The sequence below is a fragment of the Eschscholzia californica genome, unplaced genomic scaffold (assembly GCF_041429995.1).
Source record: "Eschscholzia californica isolate CP2 unplaced genomic scaffold, dmEscCali1.0.p SCAF_2, whole genome shotgun sequence".
Classification (NCBI taxonomy): domain Eukaryota; kingdom Viridiplantae; phylum Streptophyta; class Magnoliopsida; order Ranunculales; family Papaveraceae; genus Eschscholzia; species Eschscholzia californica.
Window position 1 is genome coordinate 946302 of NW_028238309.1, and position 23922 is coordinate 970223.

Consider the following 23922-nt stretch of genomic DNA (forward strand, 5'->3'; position numbering starts at 1 on the left):
ATAAAAAGGTACTAATAAAAATCTTTCTCTCTCAATAAAATATAACAATAAATTTCGTAACATTTGATTGATACAAGTGTCCGTGCCATAAGGCACGGGATATACCCTAGTATAAATATATTAGAGGAGCTTTAGGCCAGTATTTTAGTGGGGTCTTAGACCTTTTTATGTAAGTTTAAATACAGTCCATATTACTTCAACAAAAAAAAAAAAAAATACAGTCCATATGGAAAAAAAATAGTACTAATGCTTTTAGTGGCTTTAAAGTTCTAAGGGTTACACCATAGGACCTATATAGCTACTAACATGGGCCCAGACAGGCCCAGACCAGAACAAGCCCAGAACCAGACAGAAGATCAGCACAAAGGAAACAACTATCAAGGTACTCCCATGGCGAACTCCGTTTTATGAATATAAACCCTAAAATTAAAACCCTAAAAATCGAACATCAATGGCTTCTCATCGAAATCTTACCCAAATTTGCAGAAATTCCCTCCTTTTCTCGTCAACGACATTCAATCATCAGCATAATACTCCATTGTTGCAGGTTCGTTCAATCATTACAACTTCACCTTTAAATGGATGGGTAGACAAAATCAAAGGGGTTTTCACAGGAGAACAACCCCAAACTAATCCTCAACTTCCTTCTCAATCCTTCACTCTCCTTCGTAAGTATTACTACTTTCTGCTCCTACCCTTTTTCAATTTTGTGTTTTTGATCCTTACCCTCACTCTGGTTCAATCTGACTCCTACCCTTTTTAAAGTTAACCCTAATTTTGTGGTTTTGACCCTTACCTCACTTTGATTCAATCTGACTCCTACCCTTTTTCAATTTAATGCTAATTTTGAGTTTTTGATCCTTACCCCTCTTTGATTCAATCTGAAAAAGATCTATTTTTTTTTTTATTATTGACTTGTTCTGTTTCTTTCTCCCTCTAGAATTTGCAGATCAGTTGATGACTGCAAGAAAAGCAGGCCAATTTAAGCAATTTATGGTAGGGAGAAGTAGTGAAGCTACATTTTCTGATGCATTTATGAAACAAGAATCAATAATTCGATACCTCGGTGGTTTCGATAATACCGGAGAGGTAAATGAATGAATCATCTCTTCTCTACCCAAATTTGCTAATGAAATCTATATTTTTCTTCTATAACTAATGAATCAAAACAAACTAGAACTAAAGAGTAATAATCGAATCGAACAGGAAAAACTGTAGCTAATAAGATTTTGGTTGTTTGATGTTCAGAATATACAAAGCAATCATAAACAACAAGCAGCAAAACAATGTAATTGCACAATAGCAGATGTTGAGAATGCACTCGCGAAGTTTACGTGGGCGAAAGAAGCACAAAAGAAGATCGAAAAGCTAAAGGAGGAAGGCAAGCCAATGCCTAAGAACTTAGCTGAGGTAATACTAATAGTTATATTTCTTAATTTAAGTGTCGAGTCTGACGATATAGTTGCTAATTGATGGGCTCGGGGCTCCCACTGAAATGGGTTCAACCTAGTTGATGGGTACCCGAAGCCCTTATCTGATTCTCTGAGAACCGTACTCAGATTATGTTGTTAAAACGAACTCTATATGTTATTCTAGTGTAGTTGTCATGACGAGTTTAGGTTCATTGTTGGTGGGCAAAGCTAAACTTATGACTTGAATATTAGAGTTAACTCACCTACCCTCAATCTCAAATTAATCTTTTTGACACCCAGTTAGGGGTGGGATTTTGGCCTGCGGCCTGGAACCCGCCTACGTCCGCCTGTCTCTGAAGGGTCTGCATGCGCCCGGTTACCGAGCCAGTCAACTACCCATTCGGTCCGGGCGGAACGGACGCAACTCAGAAATCAATACTCACTTGTCTTTATTATAATGTACCTAGGTCATTTGTACTTCTTACTTTTCAGCTAGATCTATACAGTACTTTTTTTCGTTCAGTTTATGGAGGTGAAATACTAATAGTATATATTAAGGTTGTAATTGTCGGTTCTAATGATATCGTAGCATCGTTCACTCATTCGTAAACCATCTAATAATATTCTGCCGTAGTAAAGGATTGCCGAGTCTGATTAGTGGCTGCACAAAGTATATATCCATAAATACCTTGTTGTTCTGATCTACAAGCAGATTATGTAAATCTTGTATAAGAAACACCTACACATCGGACGAACCAAAGTTATTAGAAGGCCACATTACACATATTGCAAGCATAAAGAGATCCAATACGGCAATACCAACATAAATTGGTTTATTTGAATAATCATCCGAATCAATTATTTGTTAAATAAACCAACTAAATAGCAATATTCCTTTTAAGATATATTTTCTATAGTTTCAGATACTAATACTCCAATTATGGTTTATTATAACTTTTTATATAATGCAGGTTCAGAAGTTGATGGGTTCGACACCAGTGGATCTTGCGAGGTCTAACTTGGCAAAGAGTGGTCAGATTAGTAGGAATGCACTCTGCCCTTGTGGCTCGAAAAAGAGATACAAAAGGTGCAACATTTCTGTCCTCTCATTTAATTTCACTACTTCCTTTTACTAGATACTTTTCAGTTCTCTCAAATACAGTTGACATGCTTGTCCTTGTGAGCCAAGTTGAACAAAGATTAACTACTTGACGGTCTAAACATGGCTTTTGCATGCCATAGTCTTCTAGGTTTTTAACATTTCCCCAACCAGCTATGCCAATGGTGTTTCTGATGTGTAGGATTGTGTAATGCCCAAGCGTTAGTAATTATCGATATTGTCCCCGCGTACGACACCCGGACTCAAATCCATGGGTACAAGGTTTTGTTTCTGGCGAAGGCTTCACGAGCCCATGCAGAAGGCCTCGACCCTTACTAAGCTTGAGCACGCACCTATAGCCAAGTCTCACGACCTCTTAGCTTGGAGAAACTTATGTTTTGATGTAGTGCTAGGATGACACGTACGAGCTTTTAGTCCAGTTGGCCAAGATGGGGTGGCTCTGGACACTCCCAAGCGACGTGGGATTATCACAGATTGTAATATTAATCATGTTTTAGTATAATATTTCTATCTGTGATTAAGTGGAGACAATTGTATCTTTTTGTAGCCTATTGATTCCCTATGTGAGTGTTGCTACCACATCTAAGTTACCTCCGGATTCGGAAAGAAAAAGATTAAATGAGTGCCTTCTATCTGACTACAGTTGTTTTGTGATTTTGTTGCTCTTTCACGAACTCTCTTGGTATTTTTTTTCATTAAGGTGTTGCGCGGAGAAGAATACATTGCAAAATTAAGAAGACCTCGTTATAAAGCTCTTGTGGTGGTAGAAAGAAGACATCAAGTTGCTCACCCTGAAATCTTATGCATCAGAAAGAGATTGAACTTCAAGACATCAGAAAGACTCGATATCAAGTTCCAAGAGCTAGTAGAACGGAGGAAATAAAATGGCATATTTTGACAGTATGATGCTGAAAAAAACCTTAGGCAGAAAGCAGAATGTAAACTGCAGTTGGTTCACTGAAAATGTAGTCAAATACCTATTTCGAAGAATTCTGCGATTGCTTTTAGCTCATTTCACTAACTTGAAGATGAGTAATGTTGGTACCTTGTATAACCCTTTTCCTTCATTTGTTATTGATTTTCCTTTGTTCCGAAAAATGTTAGAATATCATGATCGCTAAAACATAGAGAAAAAGGGTTTAGCTTGAGAATTTCACTAAGAAAATGTCACCTCGAACATCATCAAAGAGAAAGAGAGAGAGTTGAGTAGAGTGGTAGCGGCCGAATTGTAAACTGTCAACACAAACTACCAACTTGATAGTAGGTATCCTCAAACTTTTAACACAGTTAAACTCATATATATACATAGTTACATTTATGCATATTCGACGATTGATCTAGTCTCCGATATATATGTAGTATCATAGAATGGAGTGGTCTCTTCGCTTTTGAAATAAAAATTGACCTTCTGAATTAGACCTTGCTCCAATACTTGGTTTACTTCGCTTACTCAAAATATAGAGTTCAACCTTCTTAGATTTTTGGCGAAAATATGTACCTTACATAACCCTTTTCCTTCCTATCGTTATTGATTCTTCATTGTTCTGTGAAATGTTAAAATATTGTGATACTAAAACATTGAGAAAAATGGTTAAGCTTTTGAGAATTTCGCTAACAAAGTGTAACTTTGAACTAGAATATCATCGTAAAGAGAGAGTTGAGTAGAGTGGTAGCGGCGAAAAAAGTGATTGTAAACTATGAACACAACTACGAGCTTGATATTATGTATCCTCAAACTTTTAACACAGTTACACTCGTACATATACAGTTCCATACATGCATATTCGAAGAATGAACTAGTCTCCGATATATATGTAGTATCATAGAATGGAGTGGTCTCTTCGTTTTTGAAATAAAAATCGACCTTCTGAGTTAGACCTAGCTCCAATACTTGGTTTTACTTCTCTTACTCGAAATATAGAGTTCAACCTTCTTAGCTTTTTGGCGAACGACTTGAGCATTTTGTTTGCAGGATTCGGTTGAATAAGTTCTTTTTTCATAGTGACATGATCTTTTTCCAAGTCGGTTAGTCTCATTCTCATTCTTGAAACTTCGAGCTTTAGTTCACGATTCTCTCTTCTAACCGATGCATAGTTGTCTCTAGGGGACATGGCTCCACTACATACACCACTGCTGGAACGTTGAGGAAATTGAGCTCCGTTCATCGAACCGAAAAACAATTGATTATGGCTCCCATTCATTGCGTTTCGGAGCCTTATTTGCTCAAAATAAAGAACTTGTACTGCCATTTGAACTGGTAATCTTTCATTTTGAGCTGCATGACTACAAGCTTCTTGTGATAGTTTTTGACAATCTATGGTCTTGCATAAACGATATCGTTCCGAGTCCTTGGTACTTGGATGAACCTGTCATATGGGTAAAAAACAGATCATTTATGTCAAATACATCATGCTAACTTTTAGTTTTGTAAATTTCAATGAAGTTTGGGAGTTGATCAATCGGAAAGAATGAAGTCTAACCTTGAGGAAGATATCAACAGCTCTGTAAAGTCCATCATCTGCAACATGAGCGTGTTCAGGAAGTAGTTCGGCTAGAGCAATGAACTTGGAAGGTGTCAAGTTTGAATCAAGTGCTACTTCTGCTAGATAATTGTCTAGTAGCTTCGAAACTTTAATAATGGAGCTCTGTTTTGGAGATCTTGGGCTATCGAAATCATAACCCATATCGTTTTCATTTCTTAATTGATCTTCTTCTTCTTCTTCATCATCATCTTCATCTTCATTTATATTTAGGAAAATGGAGAAGATCCTTATTATTGTATCTACTTCATACAAGGAATATTGTTGGTTATTGATGTTTGTATTTGCAGGAATGAGAATATCTTCGATTATCGCTTGGTCTAGTTGCAACCCAATTCTCCTCTCTAAATCAACTCTATAAGAAGCAGAAGCTGACCCCATTATTGTAATCTTCAACAAGCTCGAAAGAAATGAAATCGGCACTGAACTTTTCCTCGACTGAGTCGGTAATAAACTCACTATAGTTTCCACAATCGCCCTTTGTTTCTTTTGCAATTCAATATCTAATAAGCTTCCTTTTATCATTTGTGGGTCTTTCACAAATAAACCCTGAAGAGAGTTATGTGCATAGTTTATCAAGATTTTCGATACCATTTCTTGTTTCAATCCCTTGCATTTTACTGCAGATAGAACCCTCTGAAAGAAATCTAGGTTGAGTATTGTGAGTGAATTGCCCCACCAATCTAATGGCATTTCTATTTCAGATTCAACGTTCATGGGTTTGACATGGAAATTCTGCTCTAGTTTCGATAATCCACAAGAAAGTTGTTCCTTACACGCGTTTATTGAAATGCCATTGATAATTCGACTAACCAAGTTTATTTGTTCTGCTATGGGTAAGAGAGATTCACAACTATGGAGAACCGATATCAAATTCGAGATGTTTGGAAGAACAATTTCCTTTATGAAGTTCTCCGATCGAGTTTCTAAGTTTTTTTCAGCAAATTCTTCTGTCATTTCCAGGTAATGAGCAATACATCTTATCATGGCAACACTCGATAAGTTGATATCGATACTTACGCCATAACAAAACTTTGCAGCTAGCTCAAATGCCTCGGGTCCTCCTGGTACACCATTTAAAGTTACTCGCGCAGATTTCGAATCCTTTGCTTCTAACAACAATTTTCGAATCTTTCCACTTCGAGAAACAAGAGGAAACTGCAGAAGAAGAACCAAAAAACTCGATAAAGGTTTGTTTTGTACTTATCTTCATATTTAGATAAGTAAGAGTCAGACAGACAAACAGGCAGACAGATAGTTAGATAAGAGAAGCTTTTGAGTGTTCTTCTTGTTACCTTGTGAAGTGAAAAGCTTTTCGTACCGACTTCTATAGTAAGATCACTTGAAACATCTGAAATCGGCCTACAAGAATGAAAATCGGAAAACTAAATAAACTTGGTATAAACTAGAAAGAACCCAAAAATGACATAAAGATGAAGAAACTAAATCAGTGACCTACATGTTCTGCTGTAGTTTCATATGAAATCATAGGAAATAAGACTAGAAAATCTTAATATTCATGTCACATTTCCCCTGTTTTTTTAGATTGAATATGTCATATTCAAACAAACATGTATTTAGGTAGGTGTTGAATAATTTGTGTTGAGTGGGGACTTGATGAGGTCGGTTTGTCGCCTCTAGCCTTCTTTTCGATGTTGAATATTCAAAATATCAAGCTCCCATATTGGTTGGTTTATGAAAGCGAGACAAGAAAGACGGTCGAATGTATGCACTTGTGTAGTTGTGTTGATGCTCAAACGCAGTTGCGTTCATGCTCAAACATAGACTTTGAATACCAAATTACAGTTATAACTAAGAACAGAAGAAGTAGAAGAAGAATTACCATTCTGTGGCATGCCGAATACTAGAATTCGGACGAAACGATCTCTTTCCCGAGATACTCGGCTTCAACTCACCAACAGTAGCAATTCCCATCTCTCACAAAATAACCCAAACTCAATTTCACAAGATTTCTAAGTTCAATAGCTATTCAAGACTGAAAAGGGTCCAACCTTTAAGGATCTTAATACATATTTTCTTATGACCCAAAGTTGCAGATTAAACCAAGATTACCTGTCTTTTGTGGAAGAGATGATTAAGCTAAGAGAGAAAGAAGAATTGAAGGTGGAGTGAGCTAAAAGTCACTTGAAGCCATGCATGATTAATGGGTTTAGTTTTGAGTTTATAAGTTAAGATGTTTTGTTTATTTTGTTTGAAGTCAAAAAAATGTATGTCAAGTTGGACTTCTCACATAAAGGAGGAAAGTGTTCTTTAATTTGATCCTTTTCTTTTTTGAATTTTTAGCCAGGATTTGTGAAGATTTGTATTGCTTTAAGGGGTGGCAATTATAAACAACCCATTTTGATATTATTATTTAAACATCACTATATTATGTCTAATGATAATAAAAGTAACAATTAAGGAAATAACATGGATTACATAATGCAATTTAAAAGTATTAATCAATAAAGACATATAAACACTAATAGTTAGGTGTTGAATTTGAGTACAATAAACTTTACAATTATACTTTTATATATATATATATATATATATTATGTATAAGATGGTCGGGTACTGGGTAGGATCAGTTTATTGATTTTGATTATTCTTAACAGAAATCATATTGTTCCAAAACTTCTATTTTCCTCGTCAAGATATTTGAATAGCTAGATTTTATGAGCGTCTTACATTTTTTGGAACGTCTGGAGTCTAGAATATAAGTGAATATTTAAACGTTTTGTAAGTGCGTTCGTAGAGCATTTGCTAAGAAACAAATCTCATACTTGTGGACTTAGATGTGGTCACAAAGGAGACTGCGTCCATGACCGTTAAGGATCCCCAATGATATTGTAAATCTAATAACTAAATTTTCACCACAAAAAAGAATTAAAATAAAATTTTTGGTAACTAAGAATTGAAGAAGATTAAACTTATTAGGTGAAAAATGTGGCCTACAAATACTTGTATTGATCAAAAGCAAGAGGGACCTAAGGGACAACAATAGTAAAGGTAATCATGTGTCATGATTAAGAGGATCGATTTTGAATCACTAATTAGAGCAGGTGAAAAAAGTTGGTAGATATGACCTTTTTGATGATGTAAATGGAACACATGACCCCATTCTTTCACCTCACAAGAAAAAAAATGTATATTGAATATGATTGATTTGGACCTACCACTTTCATAAATATGACCCCCAAAGCGAATGTGTGAATTCTTGTTTACCTTGTCTATGGTTGAATTTAAGGTGGAAGTATTCGAGAAAATTTACTTGGTTAGCACTATTTTATTAGATCAGTTATGTTTCTATAAGATAAAAAAAAATTGAAAATTTAGTGACGATTGTCAGTTATAGAGGTTGGGAGGAAAATTATAAGGCTCAAAATTCCGGTCAAAATATCAAATGAAGCCCAACCTGAAATAATAATGCAAAAAAAACCCAAAAGTTGAAATTACAAAACATTTTTGAAAATTTCTGAACAAAACAAAGTTTGCTCTCAACAATTTTGTAAATGTATGAACAAATTAGTTTTTGTTCACACATAATTAAGAACATAATTATATATGTTATAATTCGAGGAGAGAGAAGCTCTGACACCGGTAACTTTTCCGGTGTAGAATCTTGTGAAGTTTTAACCAGAAATTGCAGATAGTACGAGCAGGTCGTCGGTCCGGGGAGGGGATAGAGATGGAGAAGGAAATCAAGGAGTAATATCAGGTCGTTTTGCCCACAAAATGACGACCTCATCGGGAAGAGGTGGTCGGTGGGTAAGACGCTTATTCCGGGCCGGGAAGAAACACGGGGTCTGGGAGCTCGCGTTTGGTAGAACGAGCATCTCCGAGCTGGGGAAGGAGAAACCCTGGGTTATAGCCCTTCACATAGAAGGGGTGAAGAGTCATGGCAGGTTTTGATCGAGGTCTATTCGGATCGACGACGACCAAAGCAAGCTAAGATGTGGGGTTCAAGCAAGGAAGGGTAAAACATTTGGGGTTGGGAGATCATAATGAACACGCGAGGAGAGCACATACGGGTGCAGAGGGCGGGAGTCGATTTCATCGGAACTTGGTCCATTAGGGTTCCGGTGGTCGGGACAAAGAAGGGTGGGTACGTCTTGGAAAAACAATTGGGTGATGTCATGTCAACTAAGATGAGGTGGGTCGGAAAAGGTATGGTAGCAGACTCGCGATGGGACGGCTTCACGCTATCCAAAGCTAAACGCATGCATGCAAGGGACGGAGATCTGGATGTCAACTCGCCGCCTGACCCATCGATTCGTATCCCCTAGAATGGATTTAACCCATTATCACTGTCCCAATCCCATACTCTTTCTCACTTTTCGTCGTTCTCACTTCTTTCTTTCAGAACTACATCAACCATGGTCGTTGTCAGTAACGAAGTGATTTCATGGGTAGGTAATCTGGTTCTAGAGCTAAACCCGTCGGTCGATGATTGGACGGGAGTAACAAGGGTAATACACAACGTCCTGGGTTCGTCGGAGTTTGGCATCTTGCCGTTTAGACTGGGGGAAGCGATTCTGAGAACCCTCTTAACACGGAACACCTACGTGAACTGGAAGCTATTATGATCAATGAAGCAGAGGCAACCTTGTCAGTCCGTAGTTGGGAGCCCACATGCAACGCTTTGATCAAAAGAGATAGCGCTTTTGCTGTAAAACTTTTCGAACTGCCATTTCACTTATGGTCGGAACAAATCTTGGTAGAAGGGGTTGCGACGATCTTGGCCATCCATGAAGACACAGTGAAGTTGAATAACTTATGGTATGCTTTGATTACAGTTCTATGTGAGAAAGTCAAGGCAATTCCAGTAAATCAGGAATTAGTCATTGATGGGGTTTCTTTCATAATCTATGTGGAGGCGGAGTCCCTATCGGACACTGAGTCGAAAGTGTGGCAGGAGTTGTTTCCTCCTGTAAGAGTCCCAGTACGATTACCTAGAAACTCGTTCCCGATCTTACGTAGGACCACTAGACCTCTCTCGAACAGTAGCTTGAACTCAAGTCCTATTGGTGATCTATCGGTAGGATCAGTCAGTAGAAAGAAAGATATCATCAACAGACTCAGGGTTCCGGAGGGAGGGACAACAATACAGGCAAAGGAGTTTCAGTTAGACCAAGGTAAGTTAAATGTAGAGGCAGGGTGTGTTGTACTAACAGGAAAAGGGAAGGAGATTGTAGGGGATGAGTTGGCTCCAGAGAACATCAACCGCAAATCAGTCAAAGCAACACCACAGCCGGAGGAGGTCCTATCGGCGGTTAAGGTCCTCATGGACATGTCAGTTAGGTGGGCGAAATCTAATGTTGGGCCGGAGAGCCTAAAGAAGGCTTTTCACAAAGCACAGGACTTCAAAAGGGCAGTGGACGAGAGATGTTTGAGCATCGCGGCTAAAGGCACCCCCATCCCTCAAGTATCCAGTGAGTTGTCGTTAGAAACACCAACTCGGGGTAAGGATGGTCGAGAAGAGGCATCGGGAGCCAGGGAGGACAAGCTGGGAGAAAAGATGAAGGCCTTGGGATGGTCAGTGGGGCCTTTTCAGAGCTCGACTTCGAAAGGTAAAGAGGCAGTACAAATGGACCAGGAAGTATCCATTCTTGCAAGGCCTATACAATCCCTGGCATCTTTACCACACCATCAGGAGCAAGTGACGCAGTTTGGCTCGTCTTTGGATGCCATGAGAGAGCGCATTAAAAAGAAGAGGTTTGCTGGGCAAACGAGAGAACTCAGGCAGCTGGAATGGAATTTATCTACTCCTAGGAGGCACAATCCGATTAGATTTACTCAGAAGGAGAAAATTAGGAGGGAAAGGAAGAGCAGAGATGATGGGGAAGACCGGCAAGACAAGGAATGAAGGTTTTCATCAGAAGGGAAGGGCCCAAGGTGGGGGATGGTGGGCTTTAGCTCGTTTTGTGTTTAGGGGATAGGGGTGGGTTTTCGTTCAGGTCTCGTGGGGTTGTATTTGGTCTCTTTTTCTCTTAGTTAGTAAATGTAGTATTTTCTTTTTGGGCCTTCACTTGGGAGGCAGGGATGGCGTGCGCGCTTGGCTCGCAGGTTAGCGGGTTATTGTTTTGGGTGTTTAGAGATCACGGCGAGAGTGTTACTTGGTAGTTTTTGACACCCCTCTTGATCGGGCCATCAGGGGTATGGGTCTTTTGGGTATCGCCGTGGCAGTTGGCTTCAACGAGGGAGTGGCCCGTTCGCTCCCCCGTTTTTTTCCATTTTCCATTTTTTTCGTTTTATCTCGGTTTAATATTTTGTAACTGTTTTTTCTTGTTCAATTCAATCAGTATTTCAAAAAAAACAATAATTATATATGTTGTCACAGTTTCAAAAGTGTTGCTAACAATTTCAAAAGTGTTGCCAACAGTTTAAAAATTGGGTTTTTTTACATTATTATTCCCGAGTGGGTTTTTTTTCGTATTTGGGCTCAAATATTGGCCTTTTCTTACGTAGTTTCTTTTTAATAGGGTTATTATTCGAATAGGACCACCAAAATAGTTAGATTTACAATATGCCATTGTCAATTAAGGACATTTTCCTTTCAACAAAAAAAATTGAGGACATTTTCCAAGTCCAACTAGTTAAGAAGGATGGAATGTCCTAGTACAGTTATCCTTGTCAAATTTCAAATGATGGAGAGTTCAAAAGTCCTTGTTTTTTTCTTTTTTGACGAGAGTTCAAAACTCAAAAAACCAAACATGGACCGAAAATAGTCATAGGCCATTAGAATTTCGAGAGTGCTACAATGATAAAATCTTTAACGAGATTCTTGACATGATGAGTCATTTTCACTAAAGAAAAAAAAAATCGAAGTTTTTCAAAATTTAACTTTGATCTGGACCTTTTTTTTTACCCGTGTGACTCATCGTGTCAAGGATCTTGACAAAGATTTTTTTGTATACTTAGAATTTTGCTTTCTCCCATGTCAGAAGGTTCAATCTCTGATCAACTGGATCGTCCATGACCATTTGACTATTTGATGTTACATTAAGTTTTACCGTCTATTTGTCATTTTTATTATAATTTAGACTAGAATGATATAATATGATGGACAAACTCAAAATAAAAAAGCGAAGTCAACCAAATATAAATCCAACGGTCCAAATCATGGAATCACCAAATCATGAATCAACATCTCACTTCTGAGCATTGATATTTTTCAGTTGACTTTGACCCTCTTGTATGGGTCCTACACTCCTACTATTATTTTGCATCCATGATGTTCTTTGGCCTGAAATTTATTGTCGACACGTGACAAAAGTTGATGTGACGGACTCTCGCAAATCAAGACATTTCTCTCTACATAGCCCAACAACTAATGCGAGTCGGCCACATCAGTCTTCAGCCCGTGTTGAGAATTCAAAATTTCTGTCTGGATTTAAAGAAGAAACACTTGGCCAATGGCCTTGGAATAGAACCAACACTCATGAACCGATTCCTCCTAATTCAATGGACACCTAAAATCTCAAGCACCTCTCAATTTAAACCTCTCAAAACCACCAAAATTCTCTCTCTCCTCTGTTTCTCTCTCTACCTTGATCAAATTGAAACAGAGTAATCAATTCTGAATTACAATTTGAATGTAAAAATGGGTTGTAATGAATCAAAACATGATGTCGTTACCAATAACTCTGTTACTAAAAAGCAAAAGCAACAATCACAACCACCTTTAAGCAAGAAATCAAGCGTATTTTTTAGAAACAACAAAGATGATTTAGAAATCACCCCTCCTGATGAAAACAAGAATTCAATCAATACCCAAGTTCATAATCATCTTGATAATGATGAAGAATTTGTGGGTAATATGTCTGTGATTAAAGATATAACCATTAATACAGAATTGAAAAAGGAATCAAATGGTGGTGGTGGTGGAAATGAAGATGAATTTGTGAAGAAATTAGATAGTAAAGAAGATGGAAGATTGTTGGTTTGTTCTTCTTCCCCAGATCATTATTTTTCTTCTAGGAGAAACGATGATGTAGTTTCAGCCATTGTTGCAGAAGAAGAAGAAGAAGAAGATGAGTTTGAATATCACTCCCCTGTTCATGAACTTGTTAAAGATGGTGGAAAATTGGTGGAGAATTGCGAGGAGGAAGAAAAGAAGGATGTGTTGATGAATGAGAAAATCACAAACCAAACATATCATAACGGTACGTTTCTAGGTCATGTTTGGCTCGCAAGAAATGATTTACATTATCAGAAATAACTATCTTCCCCGTACCTGTAATACTTTGTTTTACTCTTTAGTTTAGTCATATTAGTGATTGATAGAGATTGATTTTGTGTATAGATTATGCGACGAGAAAACATGCTACACTTCCAAAGTACAAAAGAAGTAGCGAAAATAGACACTCTGAGAGTCTGGGTTTTTTGTCCCCATGTATTCTTGTAAAATGAGATTCCTAACGCATTTTCGTGTACGTAGTAAAAGAAAAAAAAGGGTGGGACTAATTTCCCTACTAACTTTTCTACTATCTTCTCCTAATCTTCCATGGTATCTAACTATTTTTAATGACTTAAATTCTCATATAATGCAGCTAAACAAGAAGATAATTAGAAGATCATACTCTCATAAATGAAGCACAAGTGAATGAAAAAATGTGGAGTTCAAGTCCCACCCACCACATGGAACTTGGTTGATTTGAAGAACCTTTGTAAAGTCTGCGGAATAGATTACATGATCTACAACTTTCTCGTATTATTTTCTTTGTTATCTATATTTTCTTCTCTGCACTTGTTAACGTAGATCCACCATATACTAAAGTAATAGTTCTAACATGTCATAGTACAAATTCGTATAAAAGAGAAAATATTTCCCTATTTTATTTGGTCGATTCATACAATTATTTGTAAACACACACGGACATTGAGTATGAAACCAATATGAATCAAATGAGCAATATCAATGTGAAAGATACTGTAAAACAGAAAGAAAGAATAGCCTAACTAGTTTTATTTTAACACTCCCTGTGAGCCCATTTGTCAAACTTATCTTTCGATGTCATGAGGAGCTATATTGACTAGGAAACTCCTACCTAGCTTGCTCTTGATTTGCTAATAATCCAATTCAATGTTTGTAACAAAAATTCGGCTAAATTTCGGTCACTTTTGACTGTTGATGAAGACTTGTCTTTGAATCGAGAACATCAAGAATGACTTCTGGCGTCTTTAGTTCTAATACAATGTCCTCTTTTGAGTCCTTGTATATGATATATATCAACATTTGTGCCACCCCAAAGATAAATCCCAAGACGTTCGGCAACTATATACATTATTAAATAAAATATTAGAGAACTAAAGAAGATTGAAAGTAAAAAACTAAAATGTTAAATATTACTTACTGCGATATAGTAGTCCTTCATAAGTAAACCATAGAAAAACCACATGATCGCGCACAAAGTGAGGAAAAAGGAGAGCGAAAATGGCATGAATTCTACGCTCTTTGTTCTTATTACCAATCTCTGCAATAGAATTATAAGTGATTTGTTACCGCTATTGGTAACGCGGCTACAAGCAAGTTTTTAGTAATTCAACTCGTTTTACTTACCATGATGCTAAGAGGAGCCGCGAAAACACTAATTGCGAAAGCAGAACATATCCAACCAAGAATCGCAACTCGTCTAGATTCATGAACCAGTTTAAGTGTAACTAGTAAGATTAACCCGTAAACTCCTACGTTTAACAAGAGTATCAACTTAGTTGTGAATATCTGCAATAAAATAATTAACCACAAGTTGAATAAGGAACAAAGATAAAAAGAAAATAAAACTAAAACATTAGAAGTTGAATAATGAAAATGTCTCTCCGCGCCGCTACTATCCTGGCTGAGTTCTAGTCGATGTATGTTTTCAGACATGATGTAAGATTTATTTTTTCTCTCTAAAATCTTGACCGACCACATATTTCTGCTGGGATTTTGCCAGAATATTGATCGGCCAAAGTATCACAGGTGAAATGTAAGTTGTGACCTATTCAAAAAGTTCGAACCCATTCGTAGTAATTTCGTTATTGCCTTGTGGCCATTAATGAAGTAACTTTTCCACAAAAAAAAAAAGAAAAGTTGGAAATGGACACACTTATCTTTATAAAATGATGATTTTTTGTAAGATTTATTCAGAGAGAGGTAGACTAACCCTGGCTGCTGGAGGTGCATAAACCAAATACATAATGATGTAGGCTGATTCAATGGTGCATCCAATAGTGTTGATGATGATAAGCATTTCAGCATCACTTTTAAAGAAGGCATAAGACATCCATAACATTGCACTAAAAAGTGCCACTACATATGGTATTGATTGAAATCCCTCTGTTGATTTCTTCCTGTATACCCTATAAAATGTTGGCCTGCCAAAATATATCATAACAAAGTTTATTACAAATAAAATGATTTAAAAAAAAAAACAAAAAGATAGTGCATGCGTTGGAATCCGGCCAAAACCCAAATTATCAGATTTCGCCCTTTGTTTCTCTCTCTTGGTTGTCTCGGCGAGAACTTTTGTTTGGCCCGAAAATATGAGTCGACTTTAGCTCAGAACTGGTGTGGTTAGATCTTATTGGTCTGGGTATTTTTCTCTCTACATGATCGGACCAATGGAAGTCAACTACATCACTTTTCGGGCTCAGGTCAGCCCCAATTCCAGACCAAACATCATTTTTACCGGGCAAGATCTAACCATCTGTGGCGGGTTTTAGCCTATTTTTCGGGGCACACTGTCATTACTTAAAAAAAAAAAAAAAATATATTCAGAATAAAATAATAGTTTTACTTACAGTGGGGCCAAATACACCATGAATGATATAATATTACCTACAAAAATTGACAAAAAGACCTTAGAGTTAAAAGAGAGAGAGAGAGTTAAAAGAGAGAGAGAGAGAGAGAGAGAGAGAGAGAGAGAGAGAGAGATCTAGGGTTGGAGTATTGGTACCTAGGACACCAAAGGCAAAGGGTAATGGATGGTGAATCGGTAAGATTGTCATTCTTGGAAATAGGTAGATGAAGCTCAATGAGGAAGAGCTTGTGGCAACTCTATCACACTAACTTATGATTTATAATCATAAAAAAAAAAACTAGCTAAAGCCTAGAGATATTGATGAGGCTTGATAAAACTGTTTTTTCTTTTCTTTTTTTGCTTTTCAAGTTCTTTCTTTTCTTGTTAGCTTTTTCAAATTAGCTTGCTTGAGCTTCTTTCAAGCTGTTGTCCAAATTGGTTTGATGATGTTAGTTACAATTAATTGTAACAAAAAAAAAAGAGATAAGGTGGTTTTAAAACTAAGTTCAAAAGCATGGGTTTGGGCCGGGCCCGAGGTTTGGCTCAACCGAGTAGCATTTCTTTTCGTTTTAGGATTGGTTGTCCATTTCGACATTCTTTTTGTATCGGTTGTTTTTCATTTATCAACGTAGACCCTTCCATTTTTTGTGCAAATAGTAGTAGATTCGAGCTCTGGTCTTTCCAGTAGATAGACATATATATTTTACTACGTAATTACATTCATTCGTACATATATCCAAAAATCATTGGTCAAACTAATCATAATTTTAGCATCCAAAATGAAACAAATGTTAGTTCATTTTCCACCCAAATGGGCCTAGATAAAAGCCCCTCGTGATTTAACTAATGGACCAGGGCCAAAATGAAATGCTAGTCCAGTATGAAGGGGCAAACCAAGTTTGTTTCTGGCGTGAAGAAAATGAAAATTTGCATCTTTAAAGTTAGCAGAAAAGAAGGGTGGAATTGAGAATGGAAAGACCCCATACATCTTTAAACTGTCTCCACCTATTAGCCTCCACTTCCATTCGTCCGCTACATACTTTCTCTCGGTATGCCTTACGAAAATCCAAGGGCCATGGGTCTTGAAATTAATCACATTAACAGAAATTTTGCGCGATTTTGACATCAGAAACTTCAATTTCATAAATTTTGCGCTTTTATCACTTTTCTTGAGTGTCTTGACTAACTTCATGTAAAACATCCATGTTTCGCCACCAAAGAGGTTAGAGTTTGAATCTTACTGTTTCCAAAAATATGAAGCCTTCGGGGAGGCTAGGGCCTGGAGCCAAACCAATACCCGGCACGGCCCAGATTGACTTTCATTTGGTTTTAGTTTTAAAGCTTTATATCTTTAGTAGTTATTCTTCTTTTAAGTTAATGAAGGTTTTTGTACACATATGAAATCTGATTTCCTTTTTTGGTTGGAAAAATGAAAATTCTTCTCTGCTTTTTTTTGGCTTTGTTATGTTTGTAATAGCTGTTTCTCTACATCCACAACTGATTTCATTTTGGCTTAGTTATAGCCAAATTCTTACAAAAAAACTGTTTTTGTCTTGAGGCCTTTCTTTTGCGAATTTGCAACTACTAGATCGAAGAAACTAGATAAGAAATTTGATTTATACGCCCTTAGCAAGACTCAAAAGGATCGTTTTCCCACCAAGCAATCTTACTTGCATTTTTCGAACTACAATAATTAACTTCAAGCGTACTTTTACGATTAACCGAAACACATAACACACACACTTATATTATATAGTATATAGTTCATAGTCGAAAGTGAGAAAGAGATCTCACACTATCTGTCCGTGGTACTTTTGTGCAGCTTCTCTGCTATCAATGACACCAGTATCTATAGAAGTTGCTCCTAAGCCACCAAATCTTCGAAAATCGTCTCTACTATCAATATTTGGCGCCCCGTAATTTCCTAGTTTAGGAACCATAGGAGTTGGAATGTTAAACCGACGTAGTGTTGGAGCCATGGTCACAGGTTGAGACATAGCTCCAACAATATCATTTGTTGGTTTCGTAAGTGTTGTAAGTGTCTCAGGTGCTTTCCAACCTGCTTGACTGGGTCTAGTCCATCCACCCTCCGTGATTATCAATGGTTCTTGCACATACTCATGGGTCATCTCGTTTCTTCCTTCATAATATGGTCTCTGTGAAGAAGTTTTGACTTCGTGGCCTCCATGGGCGCCACTGGAGTTATGTGTCTTACGCCAATGTAAGCTGCTGAGGAAACCAGCCTTATGTGGCTTACTCGGTTCGGTTTGGGTTTGATTTATAAGTCCATCGATTTGTTGTGGTTGATTCGGACTTACGAGCTTACTCCATCCATTGTTGAAACCTGCATATTCTTGTAATTGGGAAAGCTTTCTAGGAGACATAGCTTCACCGTTACTACCAAACCCGGTGGGCTTGCTCCAATATCCATCTCGGCGTGTTTCATACCCGTCCTTCCTAGTGTCCCATGTCTCATTTCTATTCTCTTGAGGTACATATCTTCGGTTTGTATAAGCATAATCTGCCATTACTTGGTGACTTTCGCCTCGTTTTTTTCCTTCCTCACAAGAACTAGAGAGATTAAGCTTCCTTCATATATAGGACTCTTGTTCTCTCCTCTCTTCTCTCAATGGTGGAAGAGAAAAAAGCGAGATTCTTTCCTTTTACGATACTGATTTCCACCCAAGAAATGGTGGGCAAGAATCAGATTCTAGATATGTAAATTTGTCTGCATTTTATGGAGAGAACAAAAAGGAAAAGCTAGAAGAACCTCATTGACTACTTTCAGTATGAATGGGCAAATTCATATTCCACTAAAATCTCCATAAAGTTAATACAATATGAATGAATAATTTCGAGCCTTTGAAAAAGACTTGATGTACTGAAACGAACGGTAAATAGAGAATTTCGTCATTAAAAGAAAGATACATCTAACAAGGACATATTGTGAAGTGTAACCGTTGAGGGAAGATCGGCGGAAAAATGCGTAAATCTGTATATTCGACGATTTTGATATACTCCAAGGGCCAATATCTTGTCAATTTTGGCTCTTTGCTATCTTATTACCTACCACCTTGTACTCTAACTTGTTTGTACTTCTTTAGGCACCAACAGAATTGTCAAGCCCAACTCTAACCATGGTTTAGTAAGGTCTTTGGTGAGCTATATGGAGTCCCAGTTCCAATAGATAGGTAGGAACCTTTCAGCCAATTATGGTTGTAACACAAAAATGTCTACTTTTGGTGACGCTTTATTAGCGACGGTTTATTTACTCCTGCCACAGTTAAAAACCGTCAGGAATAATATATCCCACGGTTCTGCTTATAAAATTTCCATGATATAAAACCTTAATATGTATTACTAAATTGTTTATTTTATAAGGTGATGTTTTTTTTTTTTTGTAATTAACGACATACAAAAACTCAAAATTTAAGTGAATTAAAACAAAAACCTAAATAAATCATCGATCCAGGTTATTATATAAAAAAATTAAAAAAACGTCGAAGTTTATAATCCTACACATTCTTATAACTAATATAGAAATCTCAATGAAATGATGACGAATAAACATTGATTCATAAACGCCTAAGTTTATAATCCTACAAATTCTTATAACTAAAAAATTAATAAAAAGACAACCCATCTTTTTAACTAGCTAGACCCCAAGTAAGTTATAAAAATAGGCTTGAAGGACATTTTTAAAAGCACCAATTTTTTAAGAGTAAAAAATACTCTTCATTCAATTAGAGATACCTAGTAATAATCTAACTAATAAATCAGGAACTTGAGTTTTTCTCATGAACGAACCGAGTTGGATTGTCGACGCCGATTAGAATTTCTGGGGTTTGAATCGATTTTGGCTATAAGATAGGTTGATGTTTTAGGTTTTGGTGATTTAATCTATTTGCTTGTTGTTTGAAGAGGCTTTTAAGGGGTTTGATTTAGTTTTTGGTTCTAAATTTTAGAGAGAGAAAGTTTTATATACTTTCAATAGAAGGAGAATTTGATAGTGTTTCAAGGTATAATCCAACTTCTTCATTGCTTTATTTTCATTGAGTTATGAATGATGGATGACAATTTGTTAGTTTTGATGTTTATGTTCAAACTTATTTGTTGGATTTATATGGAAGTTGTGAAAGTATAGTTGATACAAGCAATGTGTTTGATAAAATGCTTGAAAGAGATGTTGTTGCTTGGAATGCAACGTTAGTTGGTTATACAAGACTTAGGTTGGTTGAAATAGCTATAAAGTTGTTAGATGAAATGCCTGTGAGAAATATTTTTTCGTGGACAATCATGATTGGTATTTATGTTCAAATTGAGAATTTCATGAAAGCTTTGGAAGTTTTTCGAAGAAATGTAAAATGATGGTGCTAGAGCTTATAAAATGACTATTATGAATTTGTAGGGGTTTTAGCTAGTTTTTCGATACAACATTCTATTAGACAATATATAATAATTTGTAACAAATTTCATGTTAAATCAATTCAAAAATTAATTTGCAAACCATTTGCATGGCATTGCAAGGTGTTTGCAAGCCATGCAAATGGTTTGCAAGGCTCTGCAAGGTGTTTGCAAGGCTCTGCAAGGTATTTGCAAAGCTTTGCGAGGCTCTGCAAGGTGTTCGTAAGGTTGTGCAAGGTATTTGCAAAAGTCATGCAAGGTGTTCGCAAGGCTCTGCAAAGTTTTTGCAAGGCTCTGCAAGGTGTTCGCAAGGCTCTGCAATTTGTTTGCAAGGCTATCCAAGGTGTTTGCAAAAACCATGCAAGGTGTTTGCAAGGCTCTGCAAGGTGTTTGCAAGGTTTTGCAAGGCAGTGCAAAGTGTTTGCAAGGCAGTGCAAGGTGTTTGCAAGGTATTTTCTTAGACTAGGGTTAGGTTGGTCTTTTTACTGAAATTAAAAATTACATAATTGCCATCAGGGAGGTGAAGCCTAAAAAACTTTGATGAATCTTTTTTAACCAAAGTCATAATTTCTTTGGGAGTTTTGGCCAAATTCCCGTAATAAAAAACAATATAGAACAATCACGTTTTTATTTAGCAGCAAAACTTTTCGTAAATAATTGTAAACGATGTAATTTATCATCTTAATGTTGTGTGTGTCCATTAAAGATTATACAAGGACATTAGTTTAGGTCAATTAACAACTAAAAGTGAACCAATCTTGTTTATTGCTTAATCGAATTTAATATTGTAAGATAAAGATATTCATAATCACACCCACCTAACAAATTTTTATCTAGAGAGGTATTAGATGGGCTAGAAAAAAACAGGTGTTTGGAGGCATACAGTTCTGTTTGGGCCACGAAGACTTCAGATCAATCTAATATGACTCAAATCTATAAGAGGACAATTGATTTCAAAATCAATATTTTTGTCTTTCACGTGCTAATCTCCATTTTCATCAACATCCTAAATCATTCATTCATTCGCCACCACCGATTTTGTCTTTCAGCAGAATCCCTTCTCCAACGAACTAAATCATTCGCCACCACCGATTTTGTCTTTGAACGGAATCCTTTCTCCTCTGTCTCTGGCGAAAGGGACAGTTTCTTTCGTCGGAATCACTTCACCGAAATAGTTTTTTTTTTTTTTGTTAAGAAATAATTTTATTAATAGTGCGACAAAATGGGCCAAAATTACAAAGAGATAGTCTCGGGGTGGGGCCAGAACTGCAAGTGGATAATAAAATGGCAGCCAAAAGATAATAGTCCAAATGAGAACGTTTGACTAAGAAGGTAGTAGTCATGATTTTGACTTTCTTTAGAGAGAGAAAGAGTGTGAAAGGGGAGAGAGAGAGAGAGAGATAGATGTGAATGTAATCTTGAGTACGCAACTCGCCATTTCCCCATGCAAACTGGCTGACTATTCACTTCAATTAATTTGAATCAATCACCTCTCAAGTTCTCAATATTCACATTTATTTGCCACCCTAAAGATGAACAAATCATCAAAATGACCTACTAAAGATGGGCAGCTTCAAATATTAACCCTCTTTTGAGTATTTTCGTCAACCAGTGTCAATCAGTTTTAACAACTGACTAATTCTTTCTCTATTTACTCCTCATTTCAAATAATCTACCATATTTATCTGTCTTCTCTCTGTCATTTGACAAGGGTCGTCGGCGACAGATGTCACCTTACCAGCGACCCTTCTCTGACGATAGAGATGAAAGAGAAGTATTGTACAATATTTGAAATGAGGGGTAGATAAGAAAAGAATTAGTCAGATGTTAAAATTGACTAACGAAAATACTCAAAAAAAGGGTTTATGTTAGAAATTACTCGTCTTTTAGTGCCCAGTTTTGATGAGTTGGTCATCTTCAAGGACCAAAATAAAACTAACTCTTAGCTGACTATCTTGGCTAGGTGGCTAAGATATATCTAGATATATTTGTCCCACATGCAACAAATCAACCATATAACATTAATACTACTTCAAATTGAACTCTTATCTTCTTTCTTATTCTTCTTCTTCTTCAATCATGTTGTTTTATACTATTTATTCCTATCTTCATCTTAAATGTTACTTACTATATATGTGAATTTGATCTCCACCCTAGTCATTTTCATCTTTCATTTACAACTCCAACCTACCACCACAAGCCACCTTTTTACTTCCTTGTTGACCCTCCCTTAATTTCACACCTATCTCTCTCTCTCTCTCCAACCCACCTCTATCTCTTCACCCTTCTATATATCATCCATTACCCATCTCTTCCTTCTAATCATTTTGTGCCCTCTCTCTCCCCCTCTCTCACTAAATACCCATCTTCTTCCTTCTTACACTTTGCTACGTTTCTTGTTTGTATCATCATCCACTTCTTTTTCTCTAGTTCTGTCGGTTTGTCTGTCTGTCTATCTGTCTGTCTACCCAGAAATATTTTGGTAATGGATCAGAATGCGTACAAGGCAACGAACATAGAAGGAACACCAACGCCAACACCAAATAGTGGTGGAATGGCAAACAAAAGAACTCTCATGGGTTCTGACTTCATAGTTCGATTCGTTGCCGTGGTTGCTACATTAGTAGCCCTTATTGTGATGGGTGTTAGTAAACAAACTGAAATCGTCGCTGTTAGTGTAGTACCGACTCTACCACCATTCAATGTCTCCATGAATGCTAAATGGCAGTACTCTTCTGCCTTCATGTAAGTTTTAATTCTCCATCATCTTATTCATGTATTTTCTAAAGCAACTTCTTTTTACGACGGTTTAAACAACCGTTGCTAAAGCTCTAATCACAGATTTATGAACTAACCATTAATTTTTCTTGCTGTTTTTTTTTTGTAGATTCTTCATGGTGGCAAATATCATAGCCTGCATATATGGAGCATTGACTCTAATCTTAGCAATCGGTAGCCGATTTAGAACAAAAGGGTTGGATTTAACGATAATCGTTCTGGATTTAGTCATGTTAGCCCTGTTATTTGCTGGTAATGGTGCTGCCGGAGCTGTTGGTATAATTGGATACAAAGGAAACTCACACACTCGATGGAACAAAGTTTGTAATGTTTTCGATAGTTATTGTCGACATATAGCTGGTTCGATTGCTGTTTCTTTGATTGGGGCTTTGATGTTCTTAATTCTATTGGTTCTAACTATTTCTAGGCTTCATAAGAGATCTCACTAATTAGGTCTAAGAATTTTATAGGACTTTTGTTCATTTGGTATATGGTTTGGTTCTTGTTCTTTGTTTCGAATTTGGGTTTGATTTGTTTCCTTGTATTGCAAATAGTGAAATGAATAAACATTTATTTAATTTTAGTTGTTCGACTCAAACCAATTAGACATAAACATATATTCAACCCTGACTCGAGCTCAAGATTTTATATCTGATTTAGAGAAAAACAATGTCGAATACATGAGAAATCTTAAATATTGTTATTCAGAGACGTCACAATTCAGACCATTACAAATATACAAACCTCACATAGACATCATTTCGGCGGTTTGGTAAGCTTCAACCTATTTGGGTGGCCGAGGGCCTGCCAATGTGGATGTATCTGAACCATCATATCGAATAATAACCAATACACTAACAAAGAAAAAAAGGAACACCAAT

The 23922-nt window shown here is 36.8% G+C and overlaps 5 protein-coding genes across 5 annotated transcripts; 3 read left to right on the plus strand and 2 right to left on the minus strand.

Moving 5' to 3' along the window:
- The first annotated feature begins 325 nt into the window (after nt 1-325).
- LOC147555004 (SEC-C motif protein) lies at nt 326-3630 on the plus strand. Its single transcript, XM_086660310.1, has 5 exons — nt 326-668; nt 941-1089; nt 1249-1410; nt 2384-2499; nt 3233-3630. Exons 1-5 carry the CDS (start codon nt 452-454, stop codon nt 3264-3266), a joined length of 678 nt encoding a protein of 225 aa, XP_086516436.1. The 5' UTR covers nt 326-451; the 3' UTR covers nt 3267-3630.
- Nucleotides 3631-4223: 593 nt separating this feature from the next.
- On the minus strand, nt 4224-7389 carry LOC147555005 (BTB/POZ domain-containing protein At1g03010-like). Its single transcript, XM_086660311.1, has 4 exons — nt 6916-7389; nt 6368-6434; nt 5013-6230; nt 4224-4898 (listed from the first exon to the last, which is right to left on the minus strand). The coding sequence occupies exons 1-4, from the start codon at nt 7005-7007 to the stop codon at nt 4353-4355; spliced, it is 1923 nt and encodes a 640-aa protein (XP_086516437.1). The 5' UTR covers nt 7008-7389; the 3' UTR covers nt 4224-4352.
- A 5106-nt stretch (nt 7390-12495) lies between these two features.
- On the plus strand, nt 12496-13910 carry LOC147555006 (uncharacterized). Its single transcript, XM_086660313.1, has 2 exons — nt 12496-13240; nt 13628-13910. The coding sequence occupies exons 1-2, from the start codon at nt 12679-12681 to the stop codon at nt 13645-13647; spliced, it is 582 nt and encodes a 193-aa protein (XP_086516439.1). The 5' UTR covers nt 12496-12678; the 3' UTR covers nt 13648-13910.
- On the minus strand, nt 13911-16291 carry LOC147555007 (bidirectional sugar transporter SWEET14-like). The gene is made up of 6 exons (XM_086660312.1): nt 16016-16291; nt 15861-15897; nt 15224-15434; nt 14638-14799; nt 14432-14551; nt 13911-14352 (listed from the first exon to the last, which is right to left on the minus strand). The coding sequence occupies exons 1-6, from the start codon at nt 16065-16067 to the stop codon at nt 14182-14184; spliced, it is 753 nt and encodes a 250-aa protein (XP_086516438.1). The 5' UTR covers nt 16068-16291; the 3' UTR covers nt 13911-14181.
- A 6140-nt stretch (nt 16292-22431) lies between these two features.
- LOC147555008 (CASP-like protein 1E1) lies at nt 22432-23624 on the plus strand. Its single transcript, XM_086660316.1, has 2 exons — nt 22432-23008; nt 23151-23624. The coding sequence occupies exons 1-2, from the start codon at nt 22749-22751 to the stop codon at nt 23488-23490; spliced, it is 600 nt and encodes a 199-aa protein (XP_086516442.1). The 5' UTR covers nt 22432-22748; the 3' UTR covers nt 23491-23624.
- The last annotated feature ends 298 nt before the right edge of the window (nt 23625-23922 follow it).

Bases quoted from the DNA above. Each gene is read 5' to 3' on its own strand.
- LOC147555008 (XM_086660316.1), top strand. From the start codon at position 22,749: ATGGATCAGAATGCGTACAAGGCAACGAACATAGAAGGAACACCAACG. The intron at 23,009-23,150 runs GTAAGTTTTAAT...TTTTTTTTGTAG, and splicing joins CAGTACTCTTCTGCCTTCAT to ATTCTTCATGGTGGCAAATA.
- LOC147555004 (XM_086660310.1), top strand. From the start codon at position 452: ATGGCTTCTCATCGAAATCTTACCCAAATTTGCAGAAATTCCCTCCTT. The intron at 669-940 runs GTAAGTATTACT...TTCTCCCTCTAG, and splicing joins TCAATCCTTCACTCTCCTTC to AATTTGCAGATCAGTTGATG. The intron at 1,411-2,383 runs GTAATACTAATA...TATATAATGCAG, and splicing joins TGCCTAAGAACTTAGCTGAG to GTTCAGAAGTTGATGGGTTC.
- LOC147555007 (XM_086660312.1), bottom strand. From the start codon at position 16,067: ATGACAATCTTACCGATTCACCATCCATTACCCTTTGCCTTTGGTGTC. The intron at 15,435-15,860 runs GTAAGTAAAACT...ATATTTTGGCAG, and splicing joins ATGGTGTATTTGGCCCCACT to GCCAACATTTTATAGGGTAT. The intron at 14,800-15,223 runs GTTAGTCTACCT...ATTTTATTGCAG, and splicing joins ATGCACCTCCAGCAGCCAGG to ATATTCACAACTAAGTTGAT.
- LOC147555006 (XM_086660313.1), top strand. From the start codon at position 12,679: ATGGGTTGTAATGAATCAAAACATGATGTCGTTACCAATAACTCTGTT. The intron at 13,241-13,627 runs GTACGTTTCTAG...CATATAATGCAG, and splicing joins AAACCAAACATATCATAACG to CTAAACAAGAAGATAATTAG.
- LOC147555005 (XM_086660311.1), bottom strand. From the start codon at position 7,007: ATGGGAATTGCTACTGTTGGTGAGTTGAAGCCGAGTATCTCGGGAAAG. The intron at 6,435-6,915 runs GTAATTCTTCTT...TCATTCTTGTAG, and splicing joins ATTCGGCATGCCACAGAATG to GCCGATTTCAGATGTTTCAA. The intron at 4,899-5,012 runs GTTAGACTTCAT...CCCATATGACAG, and splicing joins CTGTTGATATCTTCCTCAAG to GTTCATCCAAGTACCAAGGA.